Source organism: Linderina pennispora (assembly GCF_002104995.1).
Source record: "Linderina pennispora strain ATCC 12442 chromosome Unknown DL89scaffold_203, whole genome shotgun sequence".
NCBI lineage: Eukaryota > Fungi > Kickxellomycota > Kickxellomycetes > Kickxellales > Kickxellaceae > Linderina > Linderina pennispora.
The window spans coordinates 25-16995 of NW_024468451.1; the positions used below are offsets into that span (position 1 = coordinate 25).

The 16971-nt window shown below is 51.8% G+C and overlaps 3 protein-coding genes and 1 non-coding gene across 4 annotated transcripts; 1 reads left to right on the plus strand and 3 right to left on the minus strand.

Moving 5' to 3' along the window:
• Positions 1–5010: 5010 nt before the first annotated feature.
• DL89DRAFT_273379 (uncharacterized protein) lies at positions 5011–6402 on the minus strand. Its single transcript, XM_040889061.1, has 3 exons — positions 5989–6402; positions 5794–5963; positions 5011–5771 (listed from the first exon to the last, which is right to left on the minus strand). Exons 1-3 carry the CDS (start codon positions 6127–6129, stop codon positions 5027–5029), a joined length of 1056 nt encoding a protein of 351 aa, XP_040738943.1. The 5' UTR covers positions 6130–6402; the 3' UTR covers positions 5011–5026.
• Positions 6403–7056: 654 nt separating this feature from the next.
• DL89DRAFT_273380 (uncharacterized protein) lies at positions 7057–8816 on the plus strand. The gene has a single exon (XM_040889062.1). The coding sequence runs from the start codon at positions 7062–7064 to the stop codon at positions 8790–8792; it is 1731 nt and encodes a 576-aa protein (XP_040738944.1). The 5' UTR covers positions 7057–7061; the 3' UTR covers positions 8793–8816.
• Positions 8817–9088: 272 nt separating this feature from the next.
• Positions 9089–9171, minus strand: DL89DRAFT_t233. The gene has a single exon. It is a non-coding gene; the product is annotated as a tRNA-Leu (tRNA).
• A 2738-nt stretch (positions 9172–11909) lies between these two features.
• DL89DRAFT_205593 (adenine nucleotide alpha hydrolases-like protein) lies at positions 11910–12173 on the minus strand (the record flags this gene model as incomplete). Its single annotated transcript, XM_040884069.1, has 1 exon — positions 11910–12173. A coding segment is annotated over one exon (264 nt), but the record flags the coding sequence as incomplete, so codon positions are not given.
• Positions 12174–16971: the final 4798 nt, after the last annotated feature.

The following is a 16971-nucleotide window of genomic DNA, read 5'->3' on the forward strand; positions in this document are numbered from 1 at the left end:
AGGGAATATACGGCGACCGCGATGATTTTTTGGGTAGTGCTGCTGCGAATATACAAGTAGAAGCCACCGTGTAAGGAAGGGCTGGTGAATGAGGAAATACAAAGCGTGTGTAGCGGAGATGGTGTTGGATGCTGGGACTACCCGTCCGTATATATAGGCGGGTTTGCAAGTACGCTGTGTGAATGGCTTGCTAAATGGCACCATTGTGATGTTGCAAAGCCAGGCATGCACAGGCCCCTGGTTTCTGGAGTCTGTGCTGCCAGAAGGAATTGAGCCATTATTGCCCGCCAACAGAAAGCATGGACTTCGCACCGAGCGCCTGCAGATCCTGAAGCTGAGCGGTTTTCGCCGCCGGTTTGCTCAGCGCAGAATGCGTGTGCCTCTCGCCAAACGATCCACATGATGCAGGTGAGCGATTTTTCCCTGCTCAGTCCGCTGGGACACAGGGAAGTAGCACCTCCCTTGAATGTGCGTCTCCCCTGTGACCAGCTCCGCCCCCTCATATACTGCAAATCCATTGTCTCCACCCTGGGCAATATTGCCTCAGTACTTGTTCTGGGCAACAGCAATGTAGCGGAACTGACGCAACAGGCAAATGCGAGCACTATATTGTGGCCTAAACGAAGGCCAGCTCTCCTAGCACCTGGAATACACAGCCAGCAGCGCATGCACCCTGACATAAAGAAGTACCGCAAACAGAAAGGACACAAAGAGGGATATGTCAGACAAGGTAGGCACAACACCAGTGGTCTGGTAGACCAGCTCCTGCTCCTCTGCCGCTGCTGATGTTTGTGGTTCGCCGTGACTCTGAGGACAAAATAGAGGTGCCAAGACCAAGTCATCCATGGCTATTGATTCTGTGAACCAGACTCAGTCTTGTGCCTTGATACATGACTTCTTCAGAACTGTACACATCTTGTAGGCCTTTCCTCCAACTATGCAACGGCTCTTCCTATATCTGGCAGCAATTTAACAGACATGGAAGGCCATTAAACTAGATATATCTCTATCTCCCTGCCCACGGTCTCATATACGAAGCTTTTCGCAGTTCAGCATCCCTAGAATATCATATGAATCTGGCAAGTGCGCCACTGTAATTTTAATACTAGAAATACTCTGCTCGCGATGCGAGCTCGGCTGCTAGTCAGCATGGGTTGACACGTCGATAAGAGCATCACGGCGAACCGATCATTTGAACGTGTCGGATGGTTGCTGGTGCAATGACGATCATGGATATCTCCCATCTTGGTGGCCTGCTCAGCGCAGGCGCTTCAGCGCTGGCTCGCTGCTGCTGCTGCACGCCTCTTGTCTGGCTCCTTTGTTGCCGGAATGGTGCCAAAAGCATCGGCAGCAATGGCCGTAGAACGACGGAACCGTTCAGGAATATCGCCTGAATCACAGAGTGACTGGAAAATGAGTCTGAAGCTTAGAACTGCTGCGAGGTCGCGGTTCAAGAGCCGAGACGAATAGGCTCGCCTGTATTGCGCCATGGTCTGCTTACATGACTTGCTTGTACAGCGGAGAAGGCCATGGCACTTCACAGTTGGGTTCTTCGATCTCTGGTAGGGCTGCGGGTTGGGAACATGCCGGAATGACTGCTGCTGCAGTTGCTGCAGTGGCCTCTGTTTCATCCGATGGCATCTTCGCTGCTTCGCGTGCAGCCTTCTTGGCCAATTTTTCGCCCTTTTCTGCTGCTTTCCTTGCCTCTGTTGCTGCCCTCTTTGCTGCGTTGATCTTGGTAACCTGCTCACATGTTTTCGAAATAAACACCTGCTTGATTACTTGCTTGTCTAAGTGCACATGGCCTGGGGTCCATGATGTCCGCAGAGGCAAGCATTGGGGGGAGACTTGCCAAATTGCTCATTCTCGATAAGCTGGCATAGACAAATGTATGCACACAGATTCTTAAGTGGATTTACCCTGGCATCATAGTATTGGCTGTCTTTGGCGAATCTGTACTTGGCATCATAGGCATTAAGGACTGGCGCCAGCTTGTTGTAGATTGCAAGCATCGGTGGGGTGAGCACACTGAGATCAGGGTGTCTAGAGGCAACTGCCTGGCGGAGCTTCTGTGCAGGTGTATAAATACACACTTGACATGCATTATTGAACTCAGCCTTGGACACGTTGCCCATTGTACTGTGCAGTGTGTTTTTGCGGCTGCGAGTATCAATCAATTTGGCCAGAATCCGCTGTAGGCAGGTGCCATAGTGCAACACAATGTTGTTCTTGTATGCTGTTAACAGCTCGGTATCCACGTATGTCGCTACCTGATTCATTTCACGTACACCATGTAGCTCGATATCGCCATTATGCAATATATAATCATAAATATGGTATCTAACTACATCACCGAAATCTGCGCTCGACAGTTCTGACTTGTCCTTCCGGTTGACGAAATCCTCGGCAGATATGACAGTCTTCGCCTTCAGGTTGCGATAAATGAATAAATAAATAAAACGAAAGAATCCCTTTTTCACAAGTATTGAAGGGTCAAAAGCATCATCATAAGCTAGTTGATGGAGTAATATCCATCGTGCAAGCATGTATGTATGTTCCTTGATGATATTGACGCCGTGTACAAATTGCTCTAGGCGGGGCAACATAGAATCACGGAAGCCAATACCACCAAGTGATGTCTTTATGACAGTAGTGCTGCGGGTAATATTCATTTGAGAAATTCAATAGGCAAGTAAGAGAAATGATGCTGTTCAGTTTTGCTTTATGGTGTATGCATAGCATTAAGAACTCTTTATTAAAAATGATCTGGCTTGCATGGTTCTTGGGGCCTTTAGCACTGATACAGTCTCTTGAATCAGTCTATACAGACTGGATCCATTGTGGCCCAAATACTACTGCTTATGCATGTTCATAAGACAAATTAATTTATAAAATAACTTCACAAATATCGTATGACTGCTAGAAGATCTATATGGCCTTATTCAATAGGTACTCATAAATAAATATCCTAAGAGTGTTGCGCAGCCGGTGATGACCACCATGATAACGCCATGGAAGCTATCAGGCCGACCGACAATGAAAGCAGCTCTTGCGCTGAGCCAATGGAGATATCTAGTGGAGACCTGTGACCATTACAATAACAGCTTGTCACCCTGGTTTCACCGATGAGGTCAGACGCCGCACAAGATCAAAAGGAGTTTACAGAGCAAGTCACTCAAACTCGCTTTGAGGTTTAAAAGAGCTTTATTTTTAGCTAATTAGAAAGGTTCTAGCGGACGGTCATACCCTTTTTCGACCATAAAATCATTTATATGCAAAGATTTTTTTTTGGACAACCCCCACGAACCCGGAGTGATCAGGGCTGTCGGTCTACAGTGCGACCCAACCAGTGACTATTTTCTTTGTCAACCTGCGGAATTCCACCAGGCGGTGCTGTTTCGTTTCCCAGTGACACCCTTGCTGAGTAAGAAGGTATGGTCCAAATAACCAAAATCCAAGGGCAATCATGGCTATGTTGGACACACAGAAACTCCGCGTAGTCCATTATTAATACCTTTCATAAAATAGTGAAATTGCTTGTGCAGCTATAAAATGAGCGCAGCTGGCGCGCGTCAAGTCTTTATCCAAGAAATTCATAACCTATACTTTCACCAGAATTCTAGCAGGCCCTAGAAATCAGTTTAAAATCATGTCGTCTTCTGATCTCATCACTCGCGTCCTGGCCAACAAGTACTCACCTAACGGCGCCCCGAGCCTCGACAACTTCAAGGTCGTGTCCGCCCCGGCCCCCACTAAGGACTTGCTTAAGGAGAACCAGGTTTTGGTCCGCAACCTCTATCTTTCTGTTGATCCGTACCAGCGTGGCCGTCTGAGCGGCGCTACAAACAGCTTCGTCCCCCGCTATGAGCTTAATGAGCCGATTTCCAACTTTGGTGTTGCTGTTGTGGAGGCATCAACCAGCACTGGCATTGCTGAAGGCGACATTGTTGCTGTCCCGAACGCGAGCTGGGAGACCAAGTCAGTTGTGAATGCAGGTACTTTGCGCAAACTTCCCACCGGCACTATTGATAACGCCCGCGACTTTATTACAGTCTTCGGTATGGCATCATTCACTGCCTTTGTCGGTCTGACCACGATTGGTAAGCCAAAGGCTGGTGAGACCATCCTCGTTTCTTCGGCGTCGGGTGCTGTTGGCCAGATTGTCGTTCAGCTTGCCAAAGCTCGTGGTCTGCGGGTTGTTGGTGTTGCTGGCTCAGAGGACAAGGTCGAACTTGTCAAGAGCATTGGAGCCGACGCTGCCTTCAACTACAAGACATGCGGAACCTTCACCGAGGCAATCAAGCAGGCTGCTCCTGAGGGCATTGACATCTACTTTGACAACGTCGGTGGTGAGTTCCTCGATGCTGCTCTGGCTAACATCAATACTAGTGCTCGCATTATCTCCTGTGGTATGATTTCCCAGTACAACGTCAAGTCGGCTGATGAGGCATACGGTCTCAAGAACACTTTCAACATCGTGACCAAAACTGCTACTTTCCAGGGTATACTTGTTGGCAAGTACTATGGAACGCCAGCTGAGGACGAGTTTATGGCTGAAGTTGGTAAGCTGTACAAGGAGGGCAAACTTCGGTACCACATCGATGAGACCACTGGTCTGGAGAACGCTCCTCAGGAAGTTCTGAATCTGTTTGACGGCAAGAACTTCGGTAAGAGCGTTATCAAGGTGTAGAACAGTATTTCATGATTCCTGAATAAGAAACACTAATATTAACATACCACTTCAGCGATGGCACAAAAGTGCGACATTGATATTGAGGCATTCACATTCCAGGCATTGGATATGTAAGCTGCGTTATTATTCTCCAGGCTTTAATGGTGTTGCTACTTTTTCGGATTGCCACACTCACTTCTGCTGTTTTGACTCATCGTTATAAGGAACACCTTGAATGTGTTGGTTTGTTGGTGTGCGTAGAGATTTCCTCAGGGGGCTTACGCTGTAAACGACGTCTGTCATGTAATCTTCCTCACTTTCTTAGAGCTCAGCTGAGTAGAAGATACGTTTTATTTATACCTTGATGAGCTGAAGTCGCACTGCACCATAAAGGCGCTGTTCATACCAATTACCATGGAGTGCAATGCATCCTACCGATGCCTTAACCCATTCATAGATAGCAAAATCCGATGTGTCCCACCTGGTCAGGAGGATGTCCGCGCCGTCATAATTGATTTGAAGACGGTCGGATCGTTCGGGCAGCTCTGGGGAGACAACTATGCTACCATCTTTATCATCAGGGCAGTGTAGATACTGCCCATTGTAATTCAGGTACATAATGCCTTCGATTGTCTCGCAGGTGAATAGAGTGTCAAGGATTGGCCCAGCCATGAGTTCGCCTTCGTATATCTCGAGAGCATATGTATCAAACTCGCGTTCGTCATCGTCATCGAATTTGACAACCAATGAAAACTCCTCGCCATCATGAACCTCGGCGCCATTAATGTCCCTTAGCTTGAATCCTCCGTCTGGCAGGCGCTTGAATATCTGGCGTTCCTCAAACAGTCTGTCTTCATCCTTGAACCTTTCAATCGCGTCAACGCCCTTCCTCACTGCCGGTAAGAACGCGAATTTGAGGGTGCGTTGGAAAGTGTAGCTGCTCTGTGGATTATTGGCATCGAAGCACTGCTCGACTCCATCCTCATACACAACAAAGAAATGGTTGCAGCAGCCATCTGCAGCCCTTGTTGTCGCTGCAAACCTCGCAATGTCCTTCTCGTTGTAATATATCAAGACCGTGTTGCATTCTGGATGGGTCCTCGATCAGAATATCGCTGGACTTTTCGTGAATAAAGTAGATAGCTGGTGGCTCGGGATTGAAAGTCAGACCATTACGCACCTGAAAACAACACCACATACCAGGGCGCTCAGGGTAGTACCGCATCATCATTGTGATATAGTTCCGGGAGATATAGTTACACTTTAATGGGCCACCATTGACATTTGTAGACTGTGAAGTAATCTTTCTCTAGCACGATGAACGGTGATTTGTGCGCTCGCTGCTGTTGGACGGCCTGTTTCTCGCTGTCAATATCGATGAATGGCACCCTCATGTCAACAATGCAAGGATGGATGGCACTGCGATCAACGTGGGCCGGGAGGTAAGTTGAAACCATGGCAAGGCTATAGGAAAACGAAGTTGCAACAAAAAATAATGAACAAATCTGTGAGAGTAAGCGACAGCCCCCGGTCTTTTATAATCGACGCGAGCGGTGGAATGGCTGCGGAGGATGTCCCTGCCGAGTGGTGTTTCACTTTGGGACCTAACTATTTTGATTCCAAGAAGATTGTCAAACCTGGTTGCTGTGTTGAGCGCCGATTTTCTAGCTGTCGCAGTACAGAGACGGGCCATTTTGATAGACTCCATTTGTAGTAGTTCTATACTTTGCAATACCACCAACAGGTGGTGCCGTGGTGGTATGTGTCTATAGACAGAGCACAGTCGGTACCTGAAAGCCGATGGCCACATAGCTCAGACATGAATGTCGGAGTGACGTACGATTGTTACAAGTAGATGTAGCCAGCGGAGCCCGTGTTGACTGCAAGAGCACCAGTGCACTACTTAACTCTGCTGATTTTCACATAAAAATGACACGCATCTATGGCTGTCCAGGTGGCAGAGACAGGATACCTTAAGCCTTTCCTTCACCAAAAAGCCAAATAAGGATAATTGGATCAAATCTGATTCCCATTCTATTGCCCAGCCATGAACACAGCAGGTACTGCAGCACGTTCACAATCCTTTCTAGCCTACAAAGACCCACATGGCTCGACTCGGTGCTGCACACGTGCATGACGGGATAAAAGCTGGCTCCCACGGCACTGTTTTCTCGATGGCCATAGGGTTAGACGTTACGTCTCCAGGACCTTCTGTGCATTTTTGTTTCATCCAGATACGTGTCTCAGTAAGGAAGACATGTGTCGCTGCAATACCCAGGGGACAACACAGCCCTCATCCAGCGCTACAGAACAAGTATAAAAACCCAAGTGGTCGCCATGGCGTACACTGGAATCATCCAATCCTCCTCCGCTCCAATCCCTCCCAAAGATGCCTACTCACACCCTTAACGAGCTGCCTGCCAACATTCTTACCAGAATAATAGCTTTCTTGTGCCAGGACATAGCCCACGAGCATGCTGTCCTCGCTGATTACTGGGAGGCAATGCGCATCGCCACCGTCTGCCGCCACTGGAAGTTTTGTATGCCACCACATGCCTATCGGTTTGTTTTTGTCCAGCGAACGATTATACACACCCATCCTGAGCAGCGCAGCAAGGATGTCGGGCAGGTAGTGTGGGTTTCCAACATCACATCGCTCCTCTGTCAGCAAAACCCACACTTGCCAACCATTCTGCGTGTCATCATGAGCGACGACTACACCGGGCCCCTCCGACTCACAACCGCACTTGGTGCCCTTGGTCTCACATCACCACCCTGGGATAGGCTGGACACGATCCAATTCTATGGCAAAGGCATTTTAAGGTCGGGAACAGACTGTCACACTTTGGACATGCAGAAAGATGCCAATGCCTTTTTCGATTTCATTCGGCACAGCTACCAAACCCTGAAAGCAATTGGGCTACATGCAGCTATTCCCCCGCACACCGATGATACTCTGGGAGCCCCTCCCTCTCCTACTACATCCGAACCATTCAACTATACCATATCACCACACTACCAGACGCTGCTCTCGAGATTTGCTCGCCGCCTTTCCTCTCTCCAGTGTTTCCAGCCAACGACTTTGACATTCCACGCGCCAGCAACTCTTATGCTGGCTTCGCTTGAGCTTGACGAGAGCTGCTTCCGGGTTCTTGCACCTGAGGTATACTTTGAGTGTTTGAATCTTCGGAAGCTGAGACTGCTTAATATAGAGAACGAGGTGCCGGTGGGAATCTTTAAACATGGCTTTGCTTGGACGGGCCCTCTCAGCCGACTCACTGAACTCCAGCTCCACTTTAAGAGCGGGTCTGATTCTCAGCAGCAAACCCTGGCCCTTCCTGCCCATCTCTTGCGCACATTTCCAAAACTCTCAAAGCTGCTGGTTAGCCAATCCACCGGTGTGTATCGGGATGCATACTCCTCATTCCAAAACGCGCCGCTGAGGCTGCTGCAGATCAACGAGAACTACCGTAAACTCGCCCAAATCGACACTGGCATTATTCGCAACATTAGCTGCCTTCACCTAAAGACTATTTTACCTGGTGGGGGTAGCAAGGTGAATGATCCTGCACACTTTGTCACCCGGTTCTATCTAGCTGACTCCTCGGTTCGGAGAGCTCTACTTCAGACCATGGTGCCCTTTCCAACACGCCTTTGCTGGCATAGCCTCGTATGTCTTTCGTTGGACACAGACATCGCGCCAGTGGCACTCATCAAACAGCTGCTGGGACAGTTGGTCCTACTGAAATACCTCCGAATTTCATGCACGACAATGGACCCAGATGATAGGGATTCCTACTACTGGAGAGAGAGCTACATGTCGGAGGATACTTGCGATGCTATTCCACCAACTGGTCATAGCGCTATCCGGCTGGACGATCTACAAACCTCGAGCGACATCCGGACAACGAACAAGAGCTTACAGGTTTTCGGCATGCGTGCCACAAGCCACTTCGATGAAGCAGCCATATCTAGATTGCTTCTCTCTCTTCCGGCACTCCAGCAACTTGCCGTGAATACTGAGCATGCCGATGTAATCCGGAGCAATATAGAACGGATACAGTCGGATGTTGTTGTATGCGAGTACTCAGAGATTAGCCGCTACTTTAGACTCTACTAGTGGCCTTAAACATGTGTGCTGTGCTCTCTTGCCCATTTCTGAGGCGAGCACTATGAACAAAGGTTGAGCAAAGAGCTGCCGGTGCGTAGAGGACGCAATTAATTCTGTGAAGGGGAAAGCAAAGGCGACTACTGCGCTGGTCCACTGGGATCAGCTGCCACTCAAGGCATTGCAGTAAAAAAAGCAACCCACATACAAGATACCAAGGACTCTGCTCTAGGGGTGGATTCAGCATAGCGATGTTGGGTTGGGCGATCCTGCTGGTCGCAGGTTGCCAAAAAGGGAGTGCAAAAAGCTGAGAAGAGTGGGATTCGAACCCACGCCAGTGATACTGACTGCGACCTGAACGCAGCGCCTTAGACCGCTCGGCCATCTTCCCAATCAGCTTGCCGAGTTCTCAAAAAATGGAGCACTAATAAAATGAAAGACAAGATGTTGGTGTTGATTGCTGATATTCTCTCTCAGTATTTATGCTGTCTTCTAGATGACTGTTGATGCACAGCAGGTAGCATAGAGCATTCTTAGAAGCAAGGGTGTGTGGTGGTGCAGCCAAGCGAGTCGACGTGTTTGTCATGTTCGCCAGCTGGCTTATCTTTCCAAAGCCTCTGTGGAATCGGCGGCAGACAATGGGCTGATGCTTATCACGACACCTTGCATCTCCACTATGCTTGACATAGGCACCTTATATTGTGCTGCACAAAACCTCTATTCACGTGGAGGATGCTGGGCGGCTTGCTCAGAAGAAAGCTGCCAGTGGGCCACAGCTACCTGGTGTCGTCGGTGCTACACTGTTGTCTCCAGCAGAAATGACACAGGGGGCCAGATGCCCATGTGCGTATACTCCTGCCAACTCTACCCAAGTGTCAGCAGTCCAGGTCGTGGTGAAAATAGCCATAAAAGTTCTGGACCACGCACTTGTTCTGAGCTAGTCCGACGCAGAAAGAGGCTGTTCTTGCAAAACGACCCCGGCCACCGGGCTAAATAGCAATAATGCACTTTTTTTGGTAACGCCTAATGCGCATCAGGCAAGCGGTGGGGAGTGCTGGTCAGTGGCAGATTGGCACTCCGAACAGTGATGCATGGCTTGCATGCAGCTCCATCACCCACCACCGCAGCTACACATTATATGGCAGCAACGGCGTCCCAAGGAAAAAGCAAATTTGGCATGCGCAGCGCCCCCGCCAGCCAATGACGGCCGCTGCAGGTGCAGCAGTGTGGGAGCCCGGCGAAGCGCTGAAAAGGGGGCAACGTGTTTCATGATTTTCGCGTTCTATTCGGCCTGCTGGGCAGCCCACCAAGAGAAAGCCTGCCCAGACGATATAAAAGGGTCGGTGTCTGGCGCTATTTTCGCCCTCCATCTCATCCCTCAAGACACAAACCACACTCTTGTTCAAACCATCTCCTTCCTTGCATCTATCAACAGCTGCCCTGCAATCTTTGTCGGTGTCCATGTCGCTACTGCCTGACAGGATGCTGTCTGACATGTCGAATGTGCGATTGTGTGCTCGAGTGCAGACGCTGCCAAGGTGTCCAGTCACACGCTCTACACTATATCACCAAAGTAGCATTTGGCAAACATGCACAGCGCCTGTCTGGTGAGTAGCGTCGTGGACCCGCAATACCTGTACATATCTTCATTAACACTCATGTAAATACAACAAATACACCTATTAATGATTGCCACACAGCCTGAATAACGACATAGACATTTTTTACTTGTTCATGGTACTTTTGAATTAAACAGTGTAGACGAAACAAATACCTGGCTTGGCCACCCCAATATTGTGAAGAACACAATAGATAACTGTTTTCACTCAGAAGAATCCGGCCGCAACAACCACAGCGGCAGCCACCATGGCAGCCGGAACAGCCTTGCCTGCACCATTTCCTGACATGCTCTTCAGCTTCGACTGATCAAGCGAGTCTTCATCACCGCCTCGGCTGTCCTGACTAGCATCAGCAGATGCATGGGATCCGGCGCTCTTGCTCTTGTTCGAGCTTGCTGCCTGGGTGGCTTTCGGAGCATCGGTGGTGGGGCGCGATGCAGCAGTGACAGCATGGGTGGCGGGGTCAATCGAGATTTTGGGCGACTCCTTCTCCTGAGCGGTGGGCGTCGGAGCCACAAGCTCAGCGGTATCGACGGTGATCTGGACGGCGGGGGCGGTGTTCCTGGTGAAGCCGGGTACCAGCGATTCGAGGCCAGCGGGGATTGAAGCGGCGTCAGGCACGGTCTCCTGCTGGCGGGGTGCCGGCTGAGTGCGCGGTTGTTTGGGTCGATGGGCGCCGGTGCCTGGGTGGGGGCAACAGGCGGCTTGGGTGGGACAGGCAGCTGGGCGAGAATGTTTGCATCGAATTCGGCGTAGGCTGTTGAGATGAGGGCAGCGAGAACAAGAGTAAGGCGGTTCATTTTACAGTATTCTCGTAGAAATGTGCGTGTAAATGTAGAGCCGTGGGGGTATGTTTATTGGAGAGAACAGAGAGGCAACGGAGCCAGGTGCAAAGGATGAAATGAAATAGGTGCCGGATATCAGTAGCAAACTGCCAGAATGGCTCGTATATGAATGTTTTTTTGGAGGCAGGGAGGTGGCCTGAAACAAACAGCAGTGGGCGAAGTGGACGTCAGGATGGGGACTGCGTTTCTTAGAGCGGGACCGCAAAAACAAAACTTCGATGGCCCAGGTGGGACAGTAGGCATTATGTGGAGGATTGTTTGCCGAACCACGCTTCTGCATGTTTACTACTGCGCCCTGAGCATGCTGCCCGTGCAGCGCCACACCAAGGCACTGGTGGTTGTTGTTTTGGCCAGAAAATCTAGAATTGCTCCATCCCACTCGCCTGAGGAAAGAGTTGGACCACCAATGTGTCAACAAACGAAAGCCCATCGAGTTACTCGCATTCTGCTAGCGACTGTGTGGGGAGGCTTTGGATGCATGGCCGCATATTGGTATTCCCACTCCCCCTTTCGGCAGCCTCGTGGACAGTCATTCCGTGACGGGGGCATCAGGGGTACGCGTCTAAAGGACTAAGGGCAGATAAACTTTTCAACGGAAGGTAAAAGAACAACAAGCGAATGGCTTAGTCAGAGCTCTCAGTCGGTCTCTTGGCGCCATTCGGCACGACAACCACCGGTATAGTGCTGTGGTGCAGGACATACTCTGCAACACTGCCCATCAGGAACTTCTTGACGGAGCCGCGGCCGTGGGTGCCCATGACGATCATGGTGGGCTTCTTGATATTGGAGCTTGCCACCAGGACCTCCTTTGGGTTGCCAATGAGACAGATGCCCTTGACGACAAAGCCGTCCTTTTGTAGCCTCTCGGCATAGGGCGACAGGATCTCCCGGCACCGCTCCTTCGCCTCGTTGTCAATGGTAATGGTCTCGGGCTGGACAGGCTTGGACAGGCGGTTGAATGGCCGGGCGAGCGAACCCCCGATGTTTTGAGACTTCCACGATTTTGACTCGGGCTGCACGTTCACCAAGACGACTACAAAAGAAAGACGAAGCGAGGGGTTGAGTGAGCAAAGCAGGCTTTAGAAATTCGACAAATTCAACGACAGAATTTAGGTGGTTCTTACCAGGTCTTTTCTCCGGCGCAGCAGACGGTCCGCAGCCCAGTCAACGACAATGTCTGAGTTGGAGCCTTCGTCGATGGCAATAATGATGGCGCGGTCAAAGTCCGAGAAGGCCACGTCGTCCTTGTGGATCGGGACGACGGTCTTGTGGCGCTCGATCTTTGGCGCGCTGCGTGACAGGAGTATGGACAGATCATCGGCCTCGTCCTCCATGTTGACGTCCTGGGGGGTTTTGCCCGGAATCGATAGACCTTGGCGGCTCATGGCTGAAGAACAAAGACAAGGGGAGGTGTAGGGGATAGAACTGATAAAAACAAAAAAAGGAGTGAGAATCGCTGCAGCGGCATCTATGGCAGGTTTTCTCCGCTAGTGTGCTGACAAAAAAGCCAAGAGCCCCGAACCCGAGTGGGCCGCTGATTCCGGACAAGCGTAATCACTGCAGAGCGATCAGATCACAGTGTCCATGTGGCGGTGGTGCGCACACGTATCATATGCATGTATGGCGAACGTGTAATGAATTTATGCGCTCCTGAGATTCCCAGGATCATGCTTGTATATCTGTGCATCTCAATTTCCGCTTGGTATATGCAGTATGGTCAAGTACATGGTGCTGCAGGCGACTTTTTCTTCGCGCATATATGCTCAATCCCTGCACGCCATGGTGCGATATTCAGCGCTCGCAGCGTGAGGCTTGAAAGGGTTGAATGCCAGAAATAGAGGGTGTCAAGACAGCAACAAGCGAGCCGAGGACAAAGGTTGGGCGCAGAAATTAAAGTCACACAGTGTGTGGGTCATCAGTGCAATTAATTTAAGCACACCTCCAACTTTCTCATCCAAATTGCGGGCTCGCCGGGGGCACGGGCAAGGCCGATGTAGCGCCGGTGTTGGGTAGACAAACGAATCTGCCGTAGTCTGTCCACTCACCAACAGAGTCAACCGCAAGGATTTGCCAGCGCTCCTATGCCCAACGGAAAGATGTATCCAGTATACCGTTTGCAAGAATGGCTAAGGGAATCCGGTGGTGATCGGCCTTATGCGGTCTCTCAAAGTGGACTCGGCCTCTCAAAGTGGACTTGGGGTGCGGGTCAAGGCGGTATGTAAAGGGCAAGGGAGGTGAGTTTCAAACAACTTTCTTGGAATGCGTGCATGAAGCGGGCAGACCCGATGGTGCAAGCGGCTATTGCCGATGGCGTCATTTCGTTGGCCGTGCTACTTTTTGGCTCTGGCAGCTGTAGCTGCATGCCCAGCGTAATTTCCCTGGCACGCTCATAGGAGACGACGAGGCAGGAGCGGACCGGAATGGGAGGGGGTTAGCTCGGTGAAAGGGAAGATGGGATTTGACTGGATGGAAAGTGGAATTCCTGGCTGCGAGTTTCTGCGTGAGCCGGCGCTGGGCTAGAAGGGAGCAGCAAGGAATTACACAGGAAAATGCGCATTTGCAGGCCAGCGCAGCCCGGAAAGGCAGCGGTACTAAGGAGGGGATTAACCGGTGCAGATGGCGAGGAAATCAAGCTTGGACTCCCCGCCAGCAGGCTCCTTTGCTAGCGAACACGCAGTGGGAGTTGCCATCTAATTCGCGCACCGAGTATTAGTCAGAAAACTTATATACTGGGCCCAGTGCTCCAATCGGGTGTTGACTTTTTCCAACCCTCTTGCTCTGGCCGCCTTTTCTTTTTCCACCCCCTCTGGCCTCCTCCCCAAATTTATCCCTTCTTTTTTTGCTCCCAACTCGGTTTTTTATATTGCTCCTGACTGATTCTGTTTCACCTTTTTCGTGCTCTTTTCAAGGATACTATTTTCTCAGACGTTTCGTTGTAGTCCTGAGGAAATATCATCACTTTTTGGATTTTATCTCTTAGCGATTTTGAAGAGTCTAAATGGCGGATTTGAGCGCTTGGAACCAGCTATTTCGCCTGAACCCGGATTCACCACAGACTCCAATGCTTAGCACTCAGGAGCTTCAGGACGAGCTTGCTCTGTGGAGCAATGCGCAGTTCAATTTTGAGCCAGTTAATGACGAGCCACAGGGGCAAAGAGTCACCAGTATCGAGCACTTCGTCTTCGGAGGCTCGCTCAAGCATTTCTAGCACCTCCAGCAACCAACCACAGCAGCTGCAGCCGCAAGTACAGCAGGCACAGCAGCAGAGCTGGGGATTCATGAGTCCTCAGCAGGAGCCACACACGCCGCACACAAGTAGCTCGCAGGGCAATGCACTCGGGTTCATGATGGGCGGGCAGGCTACTGCCGACATCTTCAGTGCAATTGCAGGAGGGACCGCCTCGCAGCAACAGCAGCAACAGCAGCAGCAGCAGCACACTCAGTGGGCGCGGCTGTCGCAGGCGCAGGTCATGTACCCGCAGCAGGCACAGCAGCAGCAGCCGATCATTGTCAACGGGGTGCCCATGATCCCGCTGGTTCCGCTGGCTCCTCAGCAGCCGCAGCCGCAGCAGCCGATTACGATTTCTCCCTCAGCTACCACCACCACTGCTGCAGCTTCGTCTTCCTCGTCTTCCTCCCACATGATTGCCATTGCCCCTGCGCCAAGTGCACCGGACCTACCACCAGCCGGCGGATTGCGCCCAAGGACCTCCTCCAGTTACCGCCAATGGCGCTGCCAGCAGCAGTGCACAGACAGTGGTCTCGGCGGCAGCGGTGGCACCACCTCCGACGCAGCGCCGGTCATCGTCCAAGCCCAAGGCGGCAACGCCTCCGCAGGCTATCCGTGATGATGTGTCCAACAACGACGACGAAGAGGAGGGTGATGAGTCCCAGCGGCGGCGTGCAGCAGAAAGAAGACAAGCGGCGGCGGAACACTGCGGCGTCTGCACGTTTCCGGATCAAGAAAAAGATGAAGGAGCAGGCGGCTTGAGCGGACTGCACGCGAGATGACGGCCAAGGCCGAGGCGCTGGAGAAGCGGGGTGCAGGAGCTGGAGACAGAGACCAAATGGCTCAAGTCGGCTGATCACGGAGAAGGACCCGAATGTGCTGAACAACGTCAGATGCCCGTGCCACCATCCGGCGGGGAGTTGACTTCTCGGGCAAACCTGGCCTGTGCAGCACCACCAAGCACCACCACCAGCAGCACCAGCACCACCACCACCTGAACATTGCGCCGGCGCCTGCCGACCAGCAGCTGTTCAAGAAGCCCCGCGTATGAATATTATATTGAGGTATTTTCAGTACATTTTAGTAGCTCCGAGAAATTGACCTTGTTTTTACCCAAGAAGCCTTTGGGCAGCGGCGTTGCGTGCTGCTCTGCTCGGGGGTTTACGGTTCCCCTTATCATAAGGCGCCCTTCAGGTCAAGACCGAGCGGACAGACGGGAGTGCTGGGCCAGTCACAGCTCTCAAAGCGAGCTGGCTAGGGCGATCCCAGGTACGCGTGCACAGCTTGGAAAGGGTTGGGCAGGCAGACAGGCAGACACCAGCACCTCACGCACCCCAACAATCCCCAGCCCGGAGTTTGCCTAGCAGAGGGCAATAGATAAGGAGAAAGTCGAGAACAAGCAGACACCAGGCCTGCTGATAGAGAAATAGGCAGGGATAAAAATTCTCCTTTGCGAGGCTTTCTCCTCTTCTCCCCTTCTTCACCACTAGCATTCTCTTTTATACGCTCTTGAATAGCAGTTAGGATACACACCATGTTTAGCCTCACCCGTCGCGCTCTTACCAAGTCTCAGGTAAAGTATAGGGTGGCTGGAGGAATTCAGACGGAACTGTGAATCAGGGGAGCAGGCCAGCTAATATCCACAGAGTAGGCTCTCAGCATGGCCACCCGCACCATGGCGTCGCAGTCGGCCGTCGGCACATACGCCGGCGAGAAGAACGGCAGCGGCAACTACACGGTGACGATGATTCCCGGCGACGGCATCGGACCGGAGATCTCCAAGTCGGTGGAGCGCATCTTCTCTGCGGCGAAGGTGCCGATTGAGTGGGAGCACGTGGACGTGACGCCGGTGCTGCGCGACGGCAAGACGGTGATTCCTGACGAGGCACTGCACTCGATTCTGAAGACGAAGATTGCGCTCAAGGGCCCGCTGGCGACGCCTATCGGCAAGGGCCACGTGTCGCTGAACCTGACGCTGCGGCGGACGTTCAACCTGTACGCGAACGTGCGGCCGTGCAAGTCGGTGCCGGGCTTTGCGACCCACTACAGCGATGTCAACACGGTGCTGATCCGCGAGAACACCGAGGGCGAGTACTCGGGAATCGAGCACGAGGTGGTGGACGGAGTGATGCAGAGCATTAAGCTCATCACCAAGCCGGCGTCTGAGCGCGTCGCGCGGTTTGCGTTTGCCCATGCGGTGGCGACGGGACGGAACCACGTCACTGCAGTCCACAAGGCCAACATCATGAAGCTGTCTGACGGTCTGTTCCTGCAGGCATGCCAGGAGGTGGCGCGCGAGTTCCCGAATGTGCAGTTCGACGAGGTGCTGCTGGACCGCGCGTGCCTGCAGATTGTGCAGGACCCGGCTCAGTACGCCAACACTGTCATGGTGATGCCGAACCTGTATGGTGACATTCTGTCCGACATGTGCGCTGGTCTGATCGGCGGTCTGGGCCTGACGCCGTCGGGCAACATTGGCCGTGACGCGTCGATCTTCG

Coding starts and splice junctions, on each gene's coding strand:
- DL89DRAFT_273379 (XM_040889061.1), bottom strand. CDS start 6,129: ATGGTTTCAACTTACCTCCCGGCCCACGTTGATCGCAGTGCCATCCAT. Junction 5,964..5,988: donor CGCACAAATCACCGTTCATC/GTGCTAGAGAAA, acceptor ATTACTTCACAG/TCTACAAATGTCAATGGTGG.
- DL89DRAFT_273380 (XM_040889062.1), top strand. CDS start 7,062: ATGCCTACTCACACCCTTAACGAGCTGCCTGCCAACATTCTTACCAGA.